We start from the raw sequence: 23190 nt of genomic DNA, 5'->3' as shown, positions 1-23190 counted from the left end.
TTTGAAATTTTCGATATCGAAAAAGTGGGCGTGGTCATAGTCGGATTTCGTCCATTTTTAATACCAAGATAAAGTGAGTTCAGATAAAAACGTGAACTAAGTTTAGTAAAGATATATCGATTTTTGCTCAAGTTATCGTGTTAACGGCCGAGCGGAAGGACAGATGGTCGACTGTGTATAAAAACTGGGCTTGAGTTCAACCGATTTCACCTATTTTCACAGAAAACAGTTATCGTCATAGAAGCTATGCCCTTACCAAATTTCACAAGGATTGGTGAATTTTTGTTCGACATATGGCATTAATACTATTCTATACAAATTAAATGAAAATTTGTTTCTTATTTTTGTATTTTGTTGCACCATATCATTACTGGTGTTGAATGTTGACATAATTTACTTATATACTGTAAAGACATTAAATTTCTTTTTTTAATTTGATTTTAAAAAATTTTATTTTTTTAATTGGGCATGTTCGTCATCCGATTTTGCTAATTTTTACTTAGCACACATATAGGAATAGGAGTAACGATCCTGTCAAATTTCAGCATGATATCTTCAACGACTGCCAAATTACAGCATACAAAACTTGTAAATTACCTCCTATTAAAAGTGGGTGGTGCCATGCCCATTATCGTAAATTTTACTAATTTTCTATTATGCGTCATAAGGTCAACCCACCTGCCAAGTTTCATCGCTTTATCCGTCTTTGGTAATGAATTATCGCACTTTTCGATTTTTCGAAATTTTCGATACCGAAAAAGTGGGCGTGGTTATAGTCCGATTTCGTTCATTTTATATAGCGATCTGAGATGAGAGCCCAGGAACTTACTTACCAAATTTCATTAAGATCCCTCAAAATTTACTCAAGTTATCGTGTTCACGGACAGACAGACGGACATGGCTAAATGAATTTATTTTTTCGGCCAGATCATTTTCATATATAGAAGTCTATATCTATCTCGATTAGTTTATGCCGTTGCGGGGTACCGTTATGCGAACAAAATTAATATATTGTGATCTCTGCTCAGCTGAGTATAAAAACAAATAAAAGGCGTGATAACCTCCGAAAAGATTTAAGGCCGTGCTTCTCTTCCAATATGCGTCGCGCTCTTTTTAATTTTTGCTACAAATTGGCGGGACGGGGCCCACTTATTTTATGCCGACTCCGAACGGCATCTGCAAGGCAGTTAAGTTTTCACTGAGAGCTTTTCATGACAAAAATACACTCGGAGTGCTTGCCAAACACTGCCGAGGGGCGACCCCGCTTAGAAAAACTTGCTTCTAATTGAAGAAACTTATTTCTAAAATTTTCATGTTGCTTTGTCCGGGCGTGAACCCAGGATCTTCGGTGTGGTAGGCGGAACACACTACCATCACAACACGGCGGTCGCCGTGTTTTTGTTATTAATCACTCGAGTGTTAAATCACAAATTGTTTGACAGCTTTTTCAAAACAAGCTATTTCACCTTAATTATATTTGCTAAGTCAGCAGTTCACTTTAAGAGTGAAGAAAAGTACTGAAAATTAACTTTAAGATTAGATTTAATATTTTTTAATTTACTGCACGTTTTTACAACATTTCTACAATCTACAATATCTTCAGTTTCATAAGAAAAATTACTTACGCACCCGCGTTCACTTTATCTAGGAAGCTCTGTCAAAATCACCTCGGCTCATCATCCTGATCATATTGTAACGAATTTAGTGAAATTCTGCTTATTTATATGTTTATACTGTGACGAATATTACCATCTCTAAGATTATTAGGGGGACTCATGATAGCATATAAACTTATAAGGTGTAAAATTATATCCATTTACACACGCGGTTATATGAACGCACCTAGTAATACTCTTGATAAACTTGATTGTTTTTCAGCTGTATTATTTCCAAAAAAATTTTTTTGATTGTTATACAAATTAAAAAATACCAGGATTAAGTGAAAAATCAAAACTAAAACGCCTTTACTTGCTGATGTTGGAGATTTTTGATGAAAATGCCGTCTGTAATGTCTGCAAGGTTGCATTCCTTTGAGTTTACCGCGTTTACACAATGAAATGTGCGCGTAAATTTATACAAATTGTGTAAATGATTTTTTATACAAAATTTGACAGCTCCTGCGTAAACTAGATAAATTTATACGTTTACACACTTTATAAGGCATTTATACGGTTACATGAGTCCCCCTATTAAATAAAGGCACAACAACATTTAAGCAAGCTACATAAACACATTAATCATCATGTACAGCAAGTAGCAGAGAGATACTCAAAAACGCATGTCATCATCAGCTACTAGTTCGCTCACATATACACACACATATATTTACACACTACAAATGCATGCGCGTATGGCTGGTGGACAGGTAGAGGATTCTAGAAGAAGAAACGTCTAAACATTTGGGCAAAGGATATAAAAGCAGCAGAAGCTGAGTAGTCCGTTACAGTTTGATTTAAGCACGCTATTGGTTGCGAAGTAGAAGTGTTATTGTGAAGTACTTTAATAAAGACCATTTTGCATTATTAAATATTGGAGTTATTTATTCAACAACTAGAAGACCCGGCAGACGTTGTTCTGCCCTAAATTTGGCCTATCTGCATACGTCTGCATAAATGAGCTTTTTCCGTCTAACTCTGCCCTCCCGCCCTCTTCACTTTTCCTAATCCTTTTATTCAATCCCCCCTCCGTCTTTTTCGCTTCATCTATCTCCATCTTCGTCTCATTCTATCTCAGTCTCCTTCTCTCTTTTCTCTTCTCTCAAGTTCTTCTTCATCCCTTATTGCTAGTCCCAGAGGGTGGTATGTATTTTGTTCCAGTCCCAGTCCCAGTCCCACTCCGAGTCTCAGTCCCAGTCCGTCTCTGGTCTACTTTCCGGAAAAAAGGATCGTAAATACTAATATTACTAATATAGGCAAATTTATATACCAAATTTCAGGACGTATGTATGTAAATAGGTATATTTGAACAAAATCGACCGACGCATCTCTTCAAGCACCGGCGACCAACTAACACACATTTTAGCCTTTCTTTTAATATATATATATATATTCACACTTCACTATATTAAAACGAAATGCAGATATTCGTTACTTTTGAAATTCGGCTTAAAAATTGCACATGGAACAACCAAAGACTCTCCTGAATTAAAAAAATGTCTTAGTACCTCAAAACGCGGGCCCCCTCATAAACCCCGAGCCCCCCTATATATGTATGTAAAGTTAAATAAGCACGTGCACAAACATATCCATACCAACTGAAAAGAGGTGCGCCACTGCGTATACGTAACATTTTACTATTACGTATAAACAAATAAAAAAAATTTGCAATAAAACAATATTGCGACAATAAATTGAGATATAACCTATCCTATGTTTCAAGTTAGATCAAACTACACACGGGGTGCAAAACCAAATTCAAAATCCCTTCAGCAGTTTAGGAGTCCATCGCGGCCGAAAATGTTGTGACACGTGTTTTTTATATATTAAGATTTAGCGATACGAAAGTTAGTCATCATCATCATCATCATCTTCCTCAACTCCTATTGGAGCATAGGGCCTCGACCACCGACTTAAATTTTATTCTGTTAGGTGCAGTTCTTGGAGGTGTTAGTAGGAGGTGTAAAATAAGTGAAGTTTCCCTAAATTCGTTACAATACTTATTGGTGGGCCTATCTCAACTCCTATGCCACTTACAATTTTGAGATTCATGACAAACTAAATATACAGTTTTATAATCATGAAAGGTTTACAAAACAGCAAAAGAAAATTAATAAATAAATAAAAACACGAAAAGAAAAATGTGTAATAAATTTTGCGGAAGAGTACAGTCAAAAATTTTAGGTTATTTTTTAAACCTAGCAAAGTTTTCTGCTGTTTTTAATTTTTTTAATACTACTTTTAAAACCACTAAATAGCTTTAGAAATTTTAAGATATCTTGATTTTAATTTTTGTCCAGACACTTGAAAAATATAATTTTCGATGAAAAGTTTAAAATTAAAACCAAAAAGTTTTACCCGTACCGTTAGTTCAAACTTTTTTGATTAATATTATAAGCTATGAGAGCGTAAACACAATTTCTAATATATTTATTTGAGTTTAAATTTGATGCTAGAAGTTTGAAAAATGGAAATTTTCTGAAAATTTAAAACAAAATGTGTCAATTCAAAAGCAGTCATATGAGCTCGTTTCCTTTAAACCTTGCAAGGTCTGCATTAAAAAGCTAAAAAAGTTTGGTCATATATGTAGACCAGAAAGTTTAAGATTTAAACCAAAATTTTCAACTGTGTAGGGGCAGCCTTTTATTTAAATATTTTCACGTCTAACGTAGACTAATATTTTTTTTTTATTTCATTACGTGTTTTTTTATTTCTGACACTATTATATTAATTTGTTATTTTGTTCATAAACTAGTTACGCATTTTGACTAAAATTATATTTTAATATTATTTTCGCTTTGATTTATTCGCAAATTTAATTTTCATGAAAACACAAATTTCCCGCACAAAATCATTTAGACCGAGGTTAAATTTAACATAATTTCTGAATTAACGAGACGTAAACATATGCTCAAATAAGCCAGACGCACAACACCAGTGTACCAACGAAAACACAACACAGTCATTGCCACAGAGCCGGAAGGGACAAAAGAGCCGAAGAAGCCACAGAGCCACAAATCACACTTGTCCACAATGTAACAGTTACTGGTCGTGGTCACACGCACACAGCCTCCTATTTCATCTGTTGGCATGGACTTAAGGTAGGCGTTGAGTGTTGTACGCTGAAACAGTGCAGCTGTGCGATTTGTCAATATGCTTTTTATGAGCACACAATTTTACAAACACTACAAAATGGAAAACGAAGGACACACACCGCAACCTTTTTGTTTTTGTCTCTCAGTACACACAACCTTTGCGCTGCATAAATATCATTAATGAGCCGTTTTATATTTCCACGTGACTTAACGTCTGTCAAATAAATCAAAACCCAAACTGCCTAGATCCGGGTTAGGTATCCGTTTACCGTCGTCAAAATACTTGAACACCATTTTAAGCATCTTGTTTTTGCTTTACGTTTTGGGATAATATGGCGGAAGCTCATAGAACTCAACAAACGCCTTCGAAAGAATTTGGCTAATACAGTGTGAAGGTAAATCAAAGAAGCCAAAAACCGCGCGCGCTCGCTTGTACGTTCACACGCTTGCTCGACCGTTCGCATACCAATGTTTTTACTGTTGCTCTGCTGACACCAATGCGCTCCAGCTCCGTCTATGGCTCCTACATTGCAACTGAAACTATGAAGAAATGTAAAAACCAACAAACAAAAAAAAAGCCTATACGAGCGAGCATGTGTCTTTGTGCGGGTATGAGGTGAACAGATTAGGCGGAGTGGAAAAATATGCCTAAATCGCGCTAATGCTACATGTTGCAAAGTGTGCCCCCCAAGCGAATTGAGCATAAACTAAATGATTTAGATTTGTTACTTTAAATTAGGAGATGCAGCCACCAGAAGCGTGGTAGCAGTTGAAGCTAAGCGCAACCAAAACAACGGCCACTGCAATGAAAACAATAATAATAAAAAAGAAAGAGCAAAAAAATATATATCGAGGGGTCGTTCACAACCATGTGATACATTTATATGCAAGGCTTTCAGATTTACTCATACAAATACCACAAAAGTGTACATTTTTACATGCAATGCACGAATCTCTTACGAAGGCTCTGATGATGACGAGGATACTGGCAACGGTGACAGCATACGCATAGAAGCGACATAGGCCCATTATATGCAGCTTTACTCTCACTTAGTTAAGGGTGTTGTAGGAATGCGTGGTGCAGCTTTCAAAGAAAGAGGCATCAATAAGTTCAGCACTTGCGTGTTCGATTACGTTCTATGCTAATATTACGGCCTCTAAACATAAACGTAGAAAATTATGTAAGAAGTGCAAGTTTTAATGTTTTCGCAAAACTCAGTTCTACTTTATTAAAAACATAGTGAACAGAATTTGTTTGGTTCTCTTAAAATTTAAGATTTGTTATCGAGGTGTTATAAATATTCTATAGACAACAAAAAAAATTGACTTTTTATCCACGAGTAATCGGTTTGTTAGCGAAAAGATATCGATTTACTATCGAAAAATTATCAGATATTTATGAAGAAGTAATCGATTTGTTATCGAAGTTTTACCAATTTTTTATAGGTTTGCTTTCTAAAAGTTATTGCTTTGTTATCGAAAAATCTCGATTACTTATCAAAAATGTATCGCCTTCTATCCAAAATTTATGGTGTTATTGGAAAAATATATCGATTTCTTATCGGAGTGCTACCATTTTCTTATCGAAAGATAGACAGATAGATAATTAATTGAGGATCGCACTGCGACCATTGGTCTTTTGTGCCCTCAGCTTCCGCACAGCCCCTCATCCAAGCCGGCATCTCTGATGAACCCTAGCAGTTCACCTGGCTTGAAGGATTTAATGTGAGAATGCTCTGGCCATGGTGAGCCCATAAACTTAGCCCTGCGTCTTGAAATTTTGTCACACTCCAGGAGGATATGATCAGCTGTCTCCGCTGATCGATCACAAAATCGGCATGTGTTGTTCGATAGTATGCCCAGCTTCTGGATGTGGCTGTTCAGTCTACAGTGTCCTGTAAGAATAGCTGTTAGGATTCTTAGGTTATCTTCTCTGGCGTATTCGAGCCATCGGTGTACGGTACTATTTTATATAGCTGCTGAATGCTCTCATTTCTGCTTTCCTTCCATGTACCCTTGTCTCCCAATTCTACTCTATACTTTTTCACAAAAAGTATCTGATATCCTCACATACCTCGGGAGTTGAGAGATTGGGATCTTCTCTCTCAATTCCTCCATGCTTCGGGACGATATGACTTTACCTTTGCCCGAACTCGCCTTGGCGATATTCAGGAGAGTTCGCTTGGCTTATTGCTCTATCGATATATGTAGCGGGGTTAGATCGTGATGCACACACATGCCAGTCGCTGAAGTTTTGACAGTGCTTGCCTAGTCGTCGCTATCGAGCCATATGATATCATAGGTTTTACTATATGGTATACATCCATCTTAGTACATGCGGGCTACAGCCCCATAATTTGTCTGCTAGACGTTTACATACCATGAAGGATTTCGTGGCCCTAGTTTTAATGGAGTCGAGGTGTTGTTTCCAGACGAGCTTGGTGTCAAAGATGACCCCCAAGTAATTAAAAATGGTTCCATATTCTAGTGCTACGCCATCAATTGTTTTTGCTCGCAGGGCTGGTAGGACCCTTCTTTTGGTGAAGGGGATGATGGTCGTCGTATCGAAAAGTTATAGATTTATTATCGAAAGGTATTACCAATTTCGTTATCAAAAATATATCGATTCACTATCGAAAATTTATCAACTTGTCATCATAGTGCTACCAATTTATCATAAATTTATCGATTGGTCATCGACATATGGATTTTTTCTTAATTTATCATCGGAGTGTTACTGATTGTTATCGAAAAGTTATAGATTTGTTATCGAAAATCTATCGTTATGGTTTTTAATGAGTTATCGGTTTTTTATCGGAGTTACTCATTTATTATCAGCAGGTCATCGATTTCTTATCTGAGTGGTGCCGATGCTATTGGCGTGTTATCGATTTACTGAGGCCGACTTACCGGTTTGTTGTGAAACAGGTACCTATAGTTTTAATAGAAAACGGGTAACACATTCGTAACCCGTGGGTAACTGGCCGATAACAAACCGATTAGTAGTTCAACCTGTATGTTTACAAATCGGGCTTCACGAGTACTTGGTACTCACGCCTTTTTTTCTCTGGTGATGGCAGAAAAAAAATGAGTTGCTTACTCCTTCTTGACATGACAACCAAAAAGTAGTAAGTGCTAGTTAATTCCATGGCAACGTTGCATGACTCGACATCTAGTTTCTTAGCTAAGTGTTTTATATTTGACTGGGTATGCCCGTAAAATAGTTAACTACTATCAGCTTTTTTAAGTCATTACTATATTTTTCTCTAGAGTATACATTGAAGAACCTATCGTTATAGTGTTTGAACTTAATTTGACCTACCATTAAGTACATCGTAGCCTTTTTCATGCATTACCTTTCCGGCTCATAACTATCGATTTATTCGGGCGTTTTTCCAACTCTCTGTGAAACCAGTTGCGATACCGAAATTGATTTAGCTCACTTCGTCTACTAATGACAAGATTACCTTACCTCGAATTCCGGCCCGGACAACCCCTATATCAGACGTTTCTCTAACTGCCGACGTAACCATATGATATCTTGCCCATGATGGTCGATCTAGTACCTTAATGGTGTGCATTATCGGGATGTTCCTGATAAATATCTGGCAATGAGTTCTGAAACAGCGAACTTTTAAATCTTTTACTGACACAGAGTGAGCCAGAACCGAAAGAAGAGATAGGTTGCTATTTCAGAACAGCACAATGTGAAAGCATTTGTTATTGTATTTGTACAATGCCTTTTTTGAAAACCCGTTTTTTAGATTTTCGTTGGCTAACATCTGGGTTGTTATTTCTGATATGGGTCAGATGCGTAAATTAAATCCACCTTATATCAAATCCATCCTTATATTCCTCACTAATTAAAAGCTTCAGTCATCCCTGCTTCTCAGAAACCGACGTTTATACTGAATACCAAGGGAGATCAAGCTCTCCTCGGCCTTAGTCTCACACATATTTCAGTGGGAGCCACCCCTACTGTGATGATAGAAAAACTTTCTCGCCCAGAGCCTTTATTGTTTATTTGCTTAATATACCCAATCCAGCGAAGCATTAAGCATCTGACATGATTGCTTTTCTGACTCAATCAAGTTGACCATGTATTTGAAGTTTGGAAGAATTTAGAGGCTTTTTTTGTAAAGAAGGTGAACAGCTACTTTTGAATCGTCTTTGTGACTCAATCACGCCAGAACGGCTGGATCATTTGAATAAAATTTGACACAAGGGTAGATCTACATATACTTTTTGAACAAGGGAAGGGGGAAGGGGTACCAGGCTCATCGTTATAACTTCATGTACTCAAATTGGTCTTGGCCAATGATATTAAGTTCATGGGGCACATAAAAAAGGCAGTTCCGCACCATCCAAGGAACAGTTTTCCAAACGGGTCTCTTAAGTCTATTTGCCCAATAACAATTATATTATATAGATATCTGGTTGACAAAAAACGAGGTCTAAGCTCCTTTGAAAAAATGAGCAGTGGGGTCATTTTTTTGGGTCAATTTCAAGATAATTTCTGATTTGTTTCAGACTCACTTTCGGTACTGCCTTCGAGATAGTTTCGGCGCTGTTTTCGGATCGAATTGTTGCTCGCCGTTGTAAACGTTTTTTTTTTTTTCACCTGAAAACAGTTTTGTGGCCCATAAAGTTTTGCAACTCTCTTTCGATTCTTCGAAGTATTAACTCGGACCTCACAAATATTACAGCTATAAATTAATGCAATAATATAACATATTCTACGTGAAAAAAACAACGCCAATACAAGCCAGAAAGTTTGGTATGTCGTACTGAACGTAGTAAAAGAGATGTTAACGCATACACGCACACACACGCATATTTGCACTCAGCATCCAGGACCTTCCGCTTATATGTTAGCGTATGTATGAGTGTGAGATTCATGGTATACAAGCACAGCACAAAATATCGTAATACAATACTGCCGTCTGATATGCAGCAAACAACAACAGCCAACAAAAAACAAAAATTGCAACAAGAGCGTAAAGTTTAACATGCGCACATGCAACGCAATGGCAACCAGCAAACAACAAGAACACATACATATGCATGTGACATCGCACTGCTCTTTACCTCCCTGCAAAGAAGCCAACGAATTTTAAGCTAGCTCAGAACTAGTATGAATACCAAGCTCGTCATCCAACTGTTTCTTTACGATATAAACAACTGATAATTTTAACATGAAGACTTTCTACTTGGTGTCGAATGTCATATTTCGGAGAGAAACATACCCATTTCAGACTAGTTCAAATTTGACCAAAAATTCTAGTGCTATTAAAAAAAGTGTTAATAATAATACAATTGGTCTTTTATCGGTTTTCTGTTTAGAATTTATTTCTGTTCATTATAAATTTCAATCTATTGTTTTTCAACAACCTGAACCTCGAAAACTTTGTATTTCTTAAAATATCTCTTCAGTCGCAGAACAAGTGGAGAATGATGTTTGGTATCAACCAAAAATGTCTCAAAGGTTGGAGAATAAGTAAAAACGTTGTTGTATATCACCCCGATAACTTCAAATTACTTAAAGGTTGGAGAATAGCAGGAGAAGAATGTAGGTTATCAACTTGAGAATGAAAAATTTCTCCGTGTTTGAAGAATATGAGGAAATGACGTTAGATATGAATTTGAGAGCTACAAATTTCTCAGAGGTTGGAGAGTAAGTGGAGAATAATGTTAGACATCAACTTGAGAACTAAAATTTTCTCAAAGGTTGGAGAAGAATTGAAGAATGATGTTGGATATCAACTTAGAACGATTATTGTCTCAAAATTTGGAGAATAAGTAGATAATCATTTCCACATAGATTGGAGAATAAGTACATAATGATGTTGGATACCAACTTGAGATATAAAACTTTCTCAAAGGTTGGAGAATAAATAAAGAATGGTGTTGGATATTAACTTGAGAACTATCATTTTCTCAAAGGTTAGCAAATAAGTAGATAATGATGTTGGATATCCACTTGAGAACTATAAATGTTCCAAAGGTTGAAGAATAATTGTTTAATGTATGTTGGGCCTGCGCCCAAGAACTGCCGCTGATAAAGTGTTAAAGACACAATATACGGAGTGTTGCTAATCTACACCTGAGGGACTAACCTTTTTTAGCGAACTCTCTAAAACAGCGGCCGCTAAGCTCCATTAAGGTTAGTTGAAATAATTAAAGCACCGCTGGGCACACTGAATTTGTACTGGACTCACGTAGTGAGAGGTCTGATTAGGGAACTAGCAAGTCTAGTATTAGCAAAGCCTCTGAAATTTTGGTACAAGTTTGGTCGTTTTCGGACTAGTTACTTAACAAGTTTTTTGGTACACTGCTTGGCATCTACTAAAGCAAATAAATAATTGAATCTCCGCATAAGCTCACTCTCGCACATGCAAACAAATGCTCACTTCAGCAGCAATCTCACTACACAAGCCAAGGCCTATGCGAAAATGAAATACTTCAATCCTTTCGCATCATATTATTTTCACATCCGTTTCTCCTACCGTATCTAGGAATTATACCACTAATTTTACACAGAGTATGCTTTGCTTAAATTTGATATTTTGAATCTGTATCTTGTTTCATTTCTTTACATCCTGCTTTCTTACTTCTTATGTTGCCTGCTATGATGCAAATTTATGAATATGAGTTTACTTCAGTGGAAAAATCACGGAAAACTTACTAGAAAAACTGGCGCACAGGATGCTCCGCACTCAGTTGCACATTGAACTATGTTAGTGGTGCATGTTAGCCGTAATTTAAGTAGACAACAGTGGCAAGAACTCGACAATATTTGTGACTGCAGTAAAAACTCCAAAAATTTCTTTGAAGGCCCCAGGTTGGCAAGGCTACATAGCAGGCTACCAGCAATGTAGCAGTAGCATCTCTACCGTTTTTTGTCCATTTTAAGGTGTAGACTGCATATACAGACATGCGTACATATACACATTAGGAGGCCTCAACAAAACAGTTTGCAATTTTTCCGCTTACTTAAATCATACTTATACTTGTCTTTCTAGCTTGGGGAAAATTTAGAAAGTCACCCCGCCCTTGCAGTATTAGGGATGTGAATAGTGTCTGAGCGATGGGTAGCGAGGAAGCACTGAAGCTTCTGATGGGCTTTCAATTTTCTAATGTCTTTGTTGCGCAGGAACCTCACCCTATGCTCCCGAGGATTGTTGGCTATGTAGAAATGTTTATCATCGCTCTCCAAGAAAGAGGGGTTGTGTGGGATTCTAATGAATTCAAGCCATACAAGTCTCCAGGACGGGATGGAAATGTTCTAGATGGTGCAATTTTTAAGAAAATCATGTTCACTAAGTGCCCTAAACTGGCCTCGATACCTTCACTAGAAAAACCGCTAGGCGCTCTAACGTATCACCTAAGAATCTCACACCAAACAGTCTTTCGTCTTTTTTCTAAAAACGCTGGAGTGCCTGCCGGATACGGGTAGGATGCCTCCGGGTTACTGCCGCAATCGCAGATGGGCTGTTGTAACGGTAGATAAATTCGATTGAAAAACAAATAGAGGGTTTCCTTGAGTAGAAGGAATTTTTTCTGGATGCTTTTTTCGGCCTATAGAGGGCGTCTAACAATGTCGTTGGCTTACTTCTATACAACGGAGCTGCCGCGGAAGTGGTTGCCTGTGCAAATGACCTGGCAATCCTGTTCAATTCTTGGCACCTTACACGATGTTTTGTAAAGCTATCTGTGCACGGTGGCTGGCAGAACGGAACTGGTTCTTTTTAGGAGTGGATATAAAGCCCCGCATTTGGGACTTCCTCGATTGGAAGAGTCTCATTGGTATTTTCTGACAGGAAACTTTTCTCGAGGCCCAATGAGAAGGATAGGGCTAGAAAGGCCTCAATTGCCTTTGAAATGTAGGTTTCATCCTGCCAATTTAGAGAGAAAATGAAAAAGGAGCACGAAGCAAATTGAAAGGGAGGCTCGGCCTAAATCTCCTCGCAGATAAATTGCGCCAAGTGTTTACTATTTTTTATTTATTTTGTCAATCCGACCCAGCTCTGTGAGGTAATGACCTGGTGAAACGCACTGAACATAGCGAATATGACGAAAATGTTAATGTCAGTACAACGGATAGTGCTGGTAGGTAACAGCGGCGCTCTTAAAACAACACCTACATTGGCGTTGAAAGTAATGTCAATTAGTACACCTAATTTATATTCGGCAGTCAGCTAAATCCTTCAGAGAGCTGAGTAACCAGAAAGAAATCGAAATACTTTAGCCTCTTTCTGGCAAAAGCAATAAACTCGTTAGAAAGATCTCGCTAACCTGGAAGAGATAATATCAGGAGCAGACAACAAGTGGCCAACGGTTTTCCGAACTGCCTACAGCTCTCCACTTTCCACACAAACCCACACAGTAATGCTATAATTATTTGCAAGTTAAGTCCGATGGGCTTTAATAGCTGCTTGGATATGTGTGATATATGCTAAATTTTCTAACAGTATCGATTCCTTAATCGGGGCGTCTTACGCTCGAAAGACGTAACAACGATCTATAATCACAATGATCTAGTAGCTCAGCAAACTTCGTCCCACCTTTCAACTGATCCAGTGCCCTTTATGACTCGCTACCCCGTATTCCTCTCTAAAGGCAATTACGGCTTTGAATCTTACATACGGGTAGTTGACGTCACACCATAAATAGTCAGTCCTGCCTCGGATAAAGTAGATGTTGGTAAGAAAACTGGAGTTCCCATAGCCTATATTAAGAAGCCACATGGATAAGTTGACTGAATACGCCTTATGCGAACCTATATCGTTGCTATTGAAAAATTCTTTGAATAAATATAATTCATCTCATTGTCATCTTATATGGTAACACAGCGATCTTACTACTACCCGCGTGCTCCCAACCCCTCGCTATCAGGGTAGCTTCTACTGAACCGAATTTAACAGTTTTTCACACAGCATATTGTTGCGCAAATATTATCCACAAAGTTGTAAACTTGCCTGAAGACGTTACCCACAGCAGCTATGGCAAAGGTATATTATATAGAGCCGCAAAGAACTACATACGTACATACATCTATGGTTTCCTGTTTGGCAATATGCTGGTTTTTGGTAATGGCCAAATTAATGGTTTTTGTATGTTACTGCAAAGTTTAAGAAATTGGAGTAAGTATAGCAACAATGTGCTAAAAATGTATAAGGATAACTACGATTAAGAAAAGCATACATGTATGTAGGTACATTAGACAGGCTATAAAAAATGTATTGTTTTTTTCCTTGAAATATTTTCTTTTGAAAAGTTATCGATTTTTATCATTATGACGATACAGAAAGTTGTCGCAAATTTTGAAGAGTGCTATCGATATTCATATACGTTTGCCAGATATATGTAGATCCCGTACGCTCGAGAACTAACGTTCAAGGAAATAATCCCACTAACTCACAAACAATATATGGATATGGACCTTTTTAGGTTATCACACACCCTGCTTCCGCGAGAAGCAGGAGTCCACAGAGGTTCGCTGTTAAATAAAAGGAATTATGCATTCGTAATAGTACCAGGATTTGACTTACGCAGATGAGGCTGGTAAAAAGAAGCTACTAAGATAAAACTCGCCAACCTTGAAGTAAGCAATGCATACTTTGATGGCTAAACAGCTTTGCTCATGGTATGGGGGAATCCTGAATGTAATGCAAGGTGTAAGTGTAAGCGTCAGTATAAGCGTAGTCTTTGTAAGTGGTATGGTGTATGTAGGGATATATGTGCAATGTAAATGCAGGCGTAGTGTGCAATATTGGTATATCTACTGTATGGAGTATTAGAGAATGGGTAAGCGTGGACGTAGTATGTGGCATTGGTATGCTGTATGGAGTAATAAAGAATGAGAGCGTACAGGTTCTCACTACACTGTAGCGTAATATGAGAAAACGAAACGTGGTAGAGTTGATGTAAGCGAAATCACATAGTGGATGAAGGAGAGCAGGTCAACTACATATAAATTCAAAGCTCTGAGTATATAAACATTTTTTGAACATGCAAGTGCTCGAAGAGATGTATGCACTGCTGTTTTGTTAGAAATGAAGTGTTAACAAAAACAAAGCACGTGATTCAGATTTAATTTGAAATTTGTTTCATTTTTGGATTTTTTTGATTCTAAAATCTTTGTACATTATTTAGTTAGATTTACGTCAAATATATTAGTGTATCTAAACAAAGAATAGAACAATTTAAAAAAATTATTTAAAAAATTTTATGAAATAAATTAAGTTAAACTAAATATAGAAAATAAAAAAAAAATTAATAAAAAGTAAATAAAGTAAACAAAGATAAAAAACATAAAATAAAGTAAAGCAAAATTAAATAAAGTAAAATAAAAACAAATTAAATAAAATAAAATGAAATTAAATTGAATTAAATAAAAATAAATTTTCATGAATTAAATTAAATTAAGTTAAAATAAATTAAATTAATGTAAATTAAATTAATATCTGTATTTAATTAGCGAGACATGCTCATATTGCTTTATACAATTGTTTTTGTTATTGCTATAAGAGAAAAATTTCAAAGTTTACAAACGGCGATGGTTACTAGGACATGTTTCTGAATTTCACTTCTTGTAAGGGAATAGCAACAAAAAGGCAATACTTAGAGATCAATTGCAAAGGGTGCAGCGGGCTATTCATATAGCTGAGTGGTTAAAGGCATCTGCCTTCACACTAGTATGAAAAAATTTAGTATTGAAAAAATTTGAATTTACCATGAAAAAATTTGAATTTACCATAAAAAAATTTTACATATGTTATCGATTTGTTATCGGATTGTAACCAATTTCTCATCGGAGTAATATCGAAAAGTTTTTAATTTTTTGTCAATTATTATCGACTAATTATTGAGAACTTATCGATATGTTACAGATTTGCTATCGAATAAGTATAGAGTTCTTATCGTAATTTAACGAATTTTTCATCGGCATTATATTATTTTGTTAACGACGACTTACCGGTTTGTTATTACTATAATACTTCAATATAAAATCGGGCACACATGTGTAACCCTTCGATAACAAGCCGATAAGAAACCAAATCGAAAACTCGATGACAATAATTCGCCAAATAATAAACCGATAATAAAACGATTACTTATCGGTATCGGTTGTTACCGAGTAGAAGCCGGGTAAAGTTTCGGGTAAAGTTACCTCTGTTGTGGTTTAACTTCAGTCCCTGGGTGAGCTCAAGTTAACTTAAAAACATTAGTCTCCTAGACGTATACCTGTGTTTATACATCGAACTTCACGACTTGATTTACAGGCTTTTTTTAATCGGTCTAATGCACATATGTACATATACAACATTTACACAACATAATTGTATACGTTCGTTGAAAAGAAAGGCACATATTTTACTCATTTTAGTATATTACAAATTTAAGAGCGTAAACGAATGTAACTTGAAATTATTTCAATGATTTGGATTAACAAAAAAATTGGAAAACATAGTTTGCCAGAGAAATCATAACAATTATAATTAGTAATCTTGTAATAAACTTACAAGCATACAATTTCATAATGGATACGAAACAATTTAACTTTAGCATATAAGTACACATCCTGCAGGACAAATGGGAGACAGTCACCAAAACGGCAGCTTCGCACTATAGGTGAAATGACTACTTCCGAACTGGTACTAATCGGTCCAGTACAGTTGGTAGGCACACTTGTACCAGCAGAACTAAAGTCTGAGCTATGTATATGTATTTAAATTATTTGAACAAAGTTAAAAACGCTTTCAAAAGGTCTGCAAAGGAGAGAGATTGCCATTTCGCAGGACACCACAATGTTTCAAGTGTCAGTTGAAAGCACTGCGAGGGGACAGAATTAAAACTAGTACCGTATCTTAATGCAATATGAAAACTTGCTAACTTCATACATTTTTAAATGTTATTAAGAAAACGAGCTAAATCCTTGTAGTTTTCCTGCTTTATGCATTTTATTTCGTGGAATTTAATACGATTTTTACTATCCAAGGTTTTCGAGCTGTGTGAAAAAGATTAACATATTTGGTAGTTGCTGAAGTAACAGCAATTCGCCGCGTTCAATAAACCACGCCTTTCTCTTCTTCTTATTTTTCTTCTAGCAGCAGTGCTTCGCCCCAACCAAAAGGTGCGATCACTCATCGATATTCTCTAACTGATGTCAAAGGAAACTATCATTTTCAACGGGCCCAACCCCAAAGTCACATTTGTGTTAGAGGTGTTGGTTCTTGAATAAATGATGTTATGTGACATAAACTGAGTTCTCTGTATAAGTAGTGTAAAAGTAAGAGTTTAAACTGTTACTGTATTCAGATAAAGGTTGTGCCACAGCAACGCACGTTTCCCTGGGAAGTCTGCTTTCCACAACTGCGAAATGCGGGTATATTTTATTGAGAACAGGGCTTACCGGGCATTTATCCGAATAATGCTTTGCCGACTCTGTAGATGATTCTGATGGCCTTTTTATGCTCTTCTGAATCAAATGGCTGATTTCTTGTGTGTCTTATATCTTCGTAGTGCCGGCTGAAATGACCCCTTATGTTCCTGGGAAGGCAGGGCCTCTAACCAAATGTCTGTTAGATTGCCCAGGTTTCTGAATATTGAACAGCATTTCGTTTATCTTTTTTATACAGAGTATTCCTGCCTTACTGGCAGTTACAATGAAATTACAGCCTTTGGTGGGGAAAGGCCCTGAGACGCTTCGGTACGTAGAACTGGATGCCGTGGGAAGGGGACATATTGAACATTCACGTCGATGGCATTACGCTACCGACTGTCTTAAATCCAAAAATACTGGGTGTGACGTTCAATCAGAATCTTCATTTTGGCTAGCATACATCCGCAATAGTAATTAAATTCAGAGCCGTAACAAATTCCTAAAATCTCTTGCTACCAGCATTTGGAGTCAAGATAAAGTAACGCGCATTACCACTTACAAAGCTGCGCGTCCCCAATATGGTCACCGAGCCTAAGGGATAGACACTTGAAGAAACTGCAGGCCTGTCAGAACACAATCTACACAGTGAGACGAGAGTAGTCCCCATAAGGGAGAGAAATGAAATGCTGATCAAACAGTTTCTGTTGAATACCCAGGGCATCCCAACAGACACCTGATCCCCGCCAGTATTATGAGGAATACTTGAGAACTCAGGCGTATGTAGAAAAAGCATAAGAAAGTTCTCAGAGATATTCACAAAAAGACGTCGGATCTCTATACCAGGAATTACCCCGCGAACCCCGTTCTTAAATTCAAACACCCTAAACTCACAGTAGAGGGAAGCAACCTCCTCAGGGAGACGCGCGTCACTCCAGCTCAACTTCGATCTGGATACTGAAATAGGTTAAACTCTTACCTATCCCGAATCAACCCCAACATACATAATCTATGTCCTGCTTGTAACGTGTCCTCACATGACATTTCTTTTAAATTGCATTGTGGGACCAACGCCTCTTAAACTCCTTCCTCTCGGGTCCACCCCCGTTGAAACTGCAAGTTCCCTCGGACTTCCGTTAGGGGATATTGACGACAACTTGTGAGTAGTCACACCTATTGAATACGGCAAAGCATTACTGCAACAACAACAACAACAACATAAACTCGAGACTGAAGGATTTCGTCTACTTGGGAACTAGCATTAACAGCGAAAACAATATCAGCTTAGAAATCAACCTCTCTCGGTGCTCTCAATTGGCGTCAGCTTTCACGAAACAGAGATAGCGTGACTTATTACGAAACGTTCAAAGTCGCTAAGGCCAGTTAATGACGATGATGATGGGGGCTGCCTACAGAGACAGGATTGGAAAGAAGCAGATACGCCGTAGATACTTCGTTTACAACAAGTTCAGCTTGGATTTAAGAGGTTTTTCAAGCTTGCTTTCTGCAAGAGTTTTGAGTAGTTGCTTCGATTTTAAAAGGACTTATTTATTCCTATTATTCTAGATGCTGAAAAAATTGAACAAAACTCAGGCAATTTTATTTTATGGAATAACTTCCCAGTCGATTCTTCAATTACTTTCAAAACTAAGGCTGTGTGCGAGTTGACCTAAATTTCTACCTAAATAGATAAAAAACCTAAATCACTGGAAACTGTTGGTAAGGCAGTGCAAAATAAAAATTTAGATTTTTTCTGAGCATACTTTTCAACCTAAATTCAAATGTCAAATTTCAAAAACAAGAATATTGATCAAATATGCACCGCAATCTGAACATATTTGGCAGCCAAGTGCGCTAATTGGCCTAAAGAAGTTATTGGAGGCGTACCAAGATCACAGTATTGAATTCGAGATTGTGGAAAAGGTTATTGTGCACGCGCTCCACTATGTTCGAAAAAAAGTCTTATAAAACGGAGCCACTGCATTTTCTTGAACTGCTATCTTGGGATAGGTACTTACCGCGGACCCTAATTGACCTCTGTTCTTTTTAAGCGTGAAAACGCATCAAAAATACCAAATTTCCCGTATTGTTATTATTTTCTTAGCAGAAATAAACAATTTAGGTTTTCAAATCAACTCGCACAGTTTTGACAGCTTTTTCCTAAATTATTGCAGTGCTGGAAAGTTCCAGTGGAATATTACCTAAAATTTAGGCGAACTCGCACCCAGCCTAAATAATATTTTAATTTTTTGAATTGAAAATAAACGCAAAATTCGGATTACAAACATTTTAAAAAAATTTTACAATCAATCTTAGGTCGGGGTTTTCAGTGCGAGTTTAAACTCCAGTTGTTGTTGTCTAGAGTTTAACCCTGCCACTTCGGCCGTTTAAGCTGAGGTGAGCAGCTAATTTTATGTTATCGAACAAAGTGGCAACGTTAAACTCTAGCCAAATTTAACTTTAGGTTAAGCCAGGCATTAGTCACGGTTTTGTACTTGTACCGAAATTATATACGTACATAAAAGAAGTTTGACGATGAGATATTTTAAAATATTTTGTATTAAGTAGTTGCTTATGTATGTACTACTCTTAATCAATATGCCTACATACCAGATTCTTGCCATTAAATATCACCTTTTTGTAATACGTTTCTATTTCAATATGGATGTGATCTATATTGTTAATTATATAAAACTTTTAACATACCTGTAAATGTGGTGTAGCTAAAACTTGCATAAGTTCATCTTTCAAATACTTATTACCACCAACTGAAGACACAGATTCGATAACTTCTCGACACCGTGCGACAGCATCGCCTGGTGGCGCACGAGATGGTGACACCACAGTTGAACTTATTCGATCAAAGAGCTGTTTAAAATATATAAAAACCAAAGAGCTTAGAATTTTACTCGGTATGCACACATGGAAAGTGTAAACGCATACCTGCAAAAACTGATGAAAACGTCCATCGCGCAACATTTCACGTAATACGTCTGGATCGACATTTGAATCTTGCAGCGCATAAATATCATCTAGGCAGTCCAATATGCGTTGAACGGCTTCAATGCCAGCTTCCTCATCGGCCCATTCATTCAACATATCCGAAGCAGACGCAACGGGCACTACAGTAATAAAAACAAAATACAGTTTTACAAATCAAGCAAATATATATGTATGTTTGCTGGTTTCGATGTATTACTTGAGTCAGTGTCCGTGCCGAAAAGGGGGTCCAATGTTGTGCCTCCTGCAATCGCTTGCACAGCACCTTTCAGTTTACGACGCGCATTATAACGTTTCAATTCCTCTACGGTATCTGCCAAATGTTGACGTTGCAGTTTGTCGCGATCCTAAGAACAAAGTTATTGTTAGTTAAGAGATGCTTGACAGATTTTTTTGTAATAAAAATAAAAAAAAATATTACCCGCATCCAAGGGTGCTCTAACACTTCCGTTATTGACGGCCGGTGCAGTGGGTTCGCTGATAACATTTTCATAACCAAATCCTTAGCGGTTGCAGAAATTGATTTCCATTCCGGAGCCTCAAACTGGAAAACATTGTAGAATTATATTTTTCGAACTCATTCTTAATTAAAGAAATACTATTAGACATGGGTTCCATCCATGACAGTGATATAAAAGATTACTTTGAGATCACAATTCAGGGACAGGCATTAAATGTGAGTCGTATTTAGTAAATTCAGCTGTGGAGCTATTGTGTAGAACAGTTACACTTTATTAAGCTATCTGATGCAATCACGCCAGCATGGCTAGACGGATTTTGACAAGATTTCGAATACAACCCAGGAGGACTCACAAACTGCTTCTTTTTTTAAGTGGTGGATCTTAGTAATTTTGGTAATTTGGGCAGTGCCACCATTTTCTCCCTGGGAACATTTTTTTTTAAATCAAGGCCTAATCACCTGTTAAAAAATGTGAGCAATAGCACACCCCGCTCTGTCTTCCTCCACCTAGATCAACGATATTTGGTACATATGTAGGTCATAGAGATCAAGGTCTAAAGTGTCATCCGCCTCTCATTGAGACACCGTTGTTGTTGTTATAGCTATAAGGACACTCCCCAAAGGCCACGGGTAGGTGAGGTTTAGAATTGGGTTGGACAAGCTATGTTTTGCGCTAGCAACACCTTGAAAGTGTTGCGCTACACAACGCTTGAATCGATTTGGCATTTTAGTCGCCTCTTACGACAGGCATACCTGGCCCGATGGGGGATTGAGACACCGCCAGGCCGTGTAGTTTTAACACCATGCAGGAGCTAATTATGCGCCCTTTTTGGAATTACTTCGTGATTTGGGTTTTTGGGATCACTTCAGGATAATTTCGGAACCTCGATCCCTATGGGTCTCGTGCATAGCAAGCAAGCGTCAGACCCGATTTTTTTACCTTAAAAGGTGGCTTATATGTTTCTGCTACAGGAACAAAATATCCAGCATTTACTCACTAACTTAAGTCTGAACAAACACTCGCTTCTAATGCATGAGGCACTATATACTCGATCGTTTTTAACGTTTTCAGGATCACTTTCGACAATTTAAAGATCCATAATTTAGGGATTGATTTCACTTTCGTTCCGGTATTGTTTTCGAATAATGTTGGGATATTTTTTTATAATTCGTGGATTGTTTTCAGCATCACTTTGCGAACATTACGGGATAACTTCTTAAATATCAATGGATTATATCGGGTCTGTTTACAGGATAATTTCATTTGAACACTGTTTAAGATATTAGTATAGGGCTATTTTCGAATTATTTCGGGATTTCTGTTTTTGGGATACATTCGTGATTCGTGATTTTCGGGTGATCTCTCGACCACCTCGGCGCTATTTCCTAATTATTTCCGGATTATCTTAGGAAAAAAATAAAAATAATTTGTCATCTAATTGCTTACATCGCTTAAATAGCCCACGATTCCCGAGTGGTATGTTAATTTCAATACGAATTGCCGAGACGTGGGCATCGAAGAGGAAAAGATGAAATCAGAGCTGCTTCAAATACCTCTTCTTGAAAAAAATTTCTACGAAATACGTACACAGCGACCTAGTGGGGTGACTATACTCCCTAGTTCTACGCTATATTAAAGAGTTTAAGGCGGATAACACATTGACAGCATACAAGCAATGTGAAAGGCGTCCCTCCAAGTGCCTTTACAGTATGGGTGAAAAAAGTTGATGAAATTCTATTGTAGCCGATCAAAGAGTCAGCCACATAGCGGAGTTTACAGGAATCTCTTATGGCAATATTCAAAGAATCGTTTGCTAACCAATTGGGTTCGGAGCCGAGAAATTAGCCACCGAGCAGAAACGCGTCATAATTTGAATAGAAATCTCCAAATTTTCAAACAGACCAGGAGAACTTTGCGACGCGTTTTGTGACCTGCATCCACAACAAAAAATGTTTGCAAGCAGAGGTATGACTGTTTCGGTTTCCTTTTTTATTTGATTATTGGATACCTTAGCAATAAGAGGGCACTTTATTCTGTGTGTACTGAAAATAGCAGAATATCGTTATCTTTAGATGACCCCTCATATTTTCGCGCAACGCCAATACCTACCGAAATACGGCCACGCGCTATAGAATTTTGCAGTCTTATACCCGAACCCAGGAACGGTAGGCGACCAGATAAAAGTACATGCAGCATTACACCTGCACCCCAAACATCACAGCCTTTGCCATATAAGCGACGCGTCACCACCTCGGGCGCCATGTAATGCGGGCAACCAACGCGACCTGGAAAAGAAAAAAAAATTACCAAAATTAAATACAAATTATATTAGCTATTAAGTTTTGTTTAGAATTAAATTTCTACGCACCGTGCGTCTCGATAGTCTCTCTGCCACCCGGCAATTGTACAGCCGAACCGAATCCGCCCAATTTCACTGGCGCTGAATTATCTACTGTTGCTAACAATGCACAAGCCGGTCTCACATCTCTATGTAAAATATCGTTCTCGTGGCAGTAACGTAAAGCCTCCAAAATTTGACGCATGTAATGACTTTGGGAAGGTTTTTTGTTGTTGTTTTTTTTTAACACACATACATA

The 23190-nt window shown here is 37.4% G+C and overlaps 1 protein-coding gene across 14 annotated transcripts in view; it reads right to left on the bottom strand.

Annotated features, from left to right (window-relative positions):
- CASK (peripheral plasma membrane protein CASK) overlaps positions 1 to 23190 on the bottom strand; it is a 471051-nt gene that overhangs the window by 232144 nt on the left and 215717 nt on the right. For all 14 annotated transcript variants that reach the window (XM_067762338.1, XM_067762339.1, XM_067762340.1 and 11 more), the window contains 6 exons: positions 22962 to 23143; positions 22703 to 22878; positions 20554 to 20676; positions 20332 to 20479; positions 20076 to 20254; positions 19839 to 20000 (listed from right to left, as the gene is read on the bottom strand). In XM_067762338.1, the coding sequence (XP_067618439.1) occupies positions 19839 to 20000; positions 20076 to 20254; positions 20332 to 20479; positions 20554 to 20676; positions 22703 to 22878; positions 22962 to 23143 (970 nt within the window). The remainder of the gene's footprint in view (positions 1 to 19838; positions 20001 to 20075; positions 20255 to 20331; positions 20480 to 20553; positions 20677 to 22702; positions 22879 to 22961; positions 23144 to 23190) is intronic.

Source organism: Eurosta solidaginis, chromosome 1 (genome assembly GCF_040869045.1).
Source record: "Eurosta solidaginis isolate ZX-2024a chromosome 1, ASM4086904v1, whole genome shotgun sequence".
NCBI classification, from domain to species: Eukaryota; Metazoa; Arthropoda; class Insecta; order Diptera; family Tephritidae; genus Eurosta; species Eurosta solidaginis.
The sequence above is the reverse complement of the archived record's forward strand: the minus strand, read 5'-3'. Positions and strand labels throughout refer to the sequence as shown.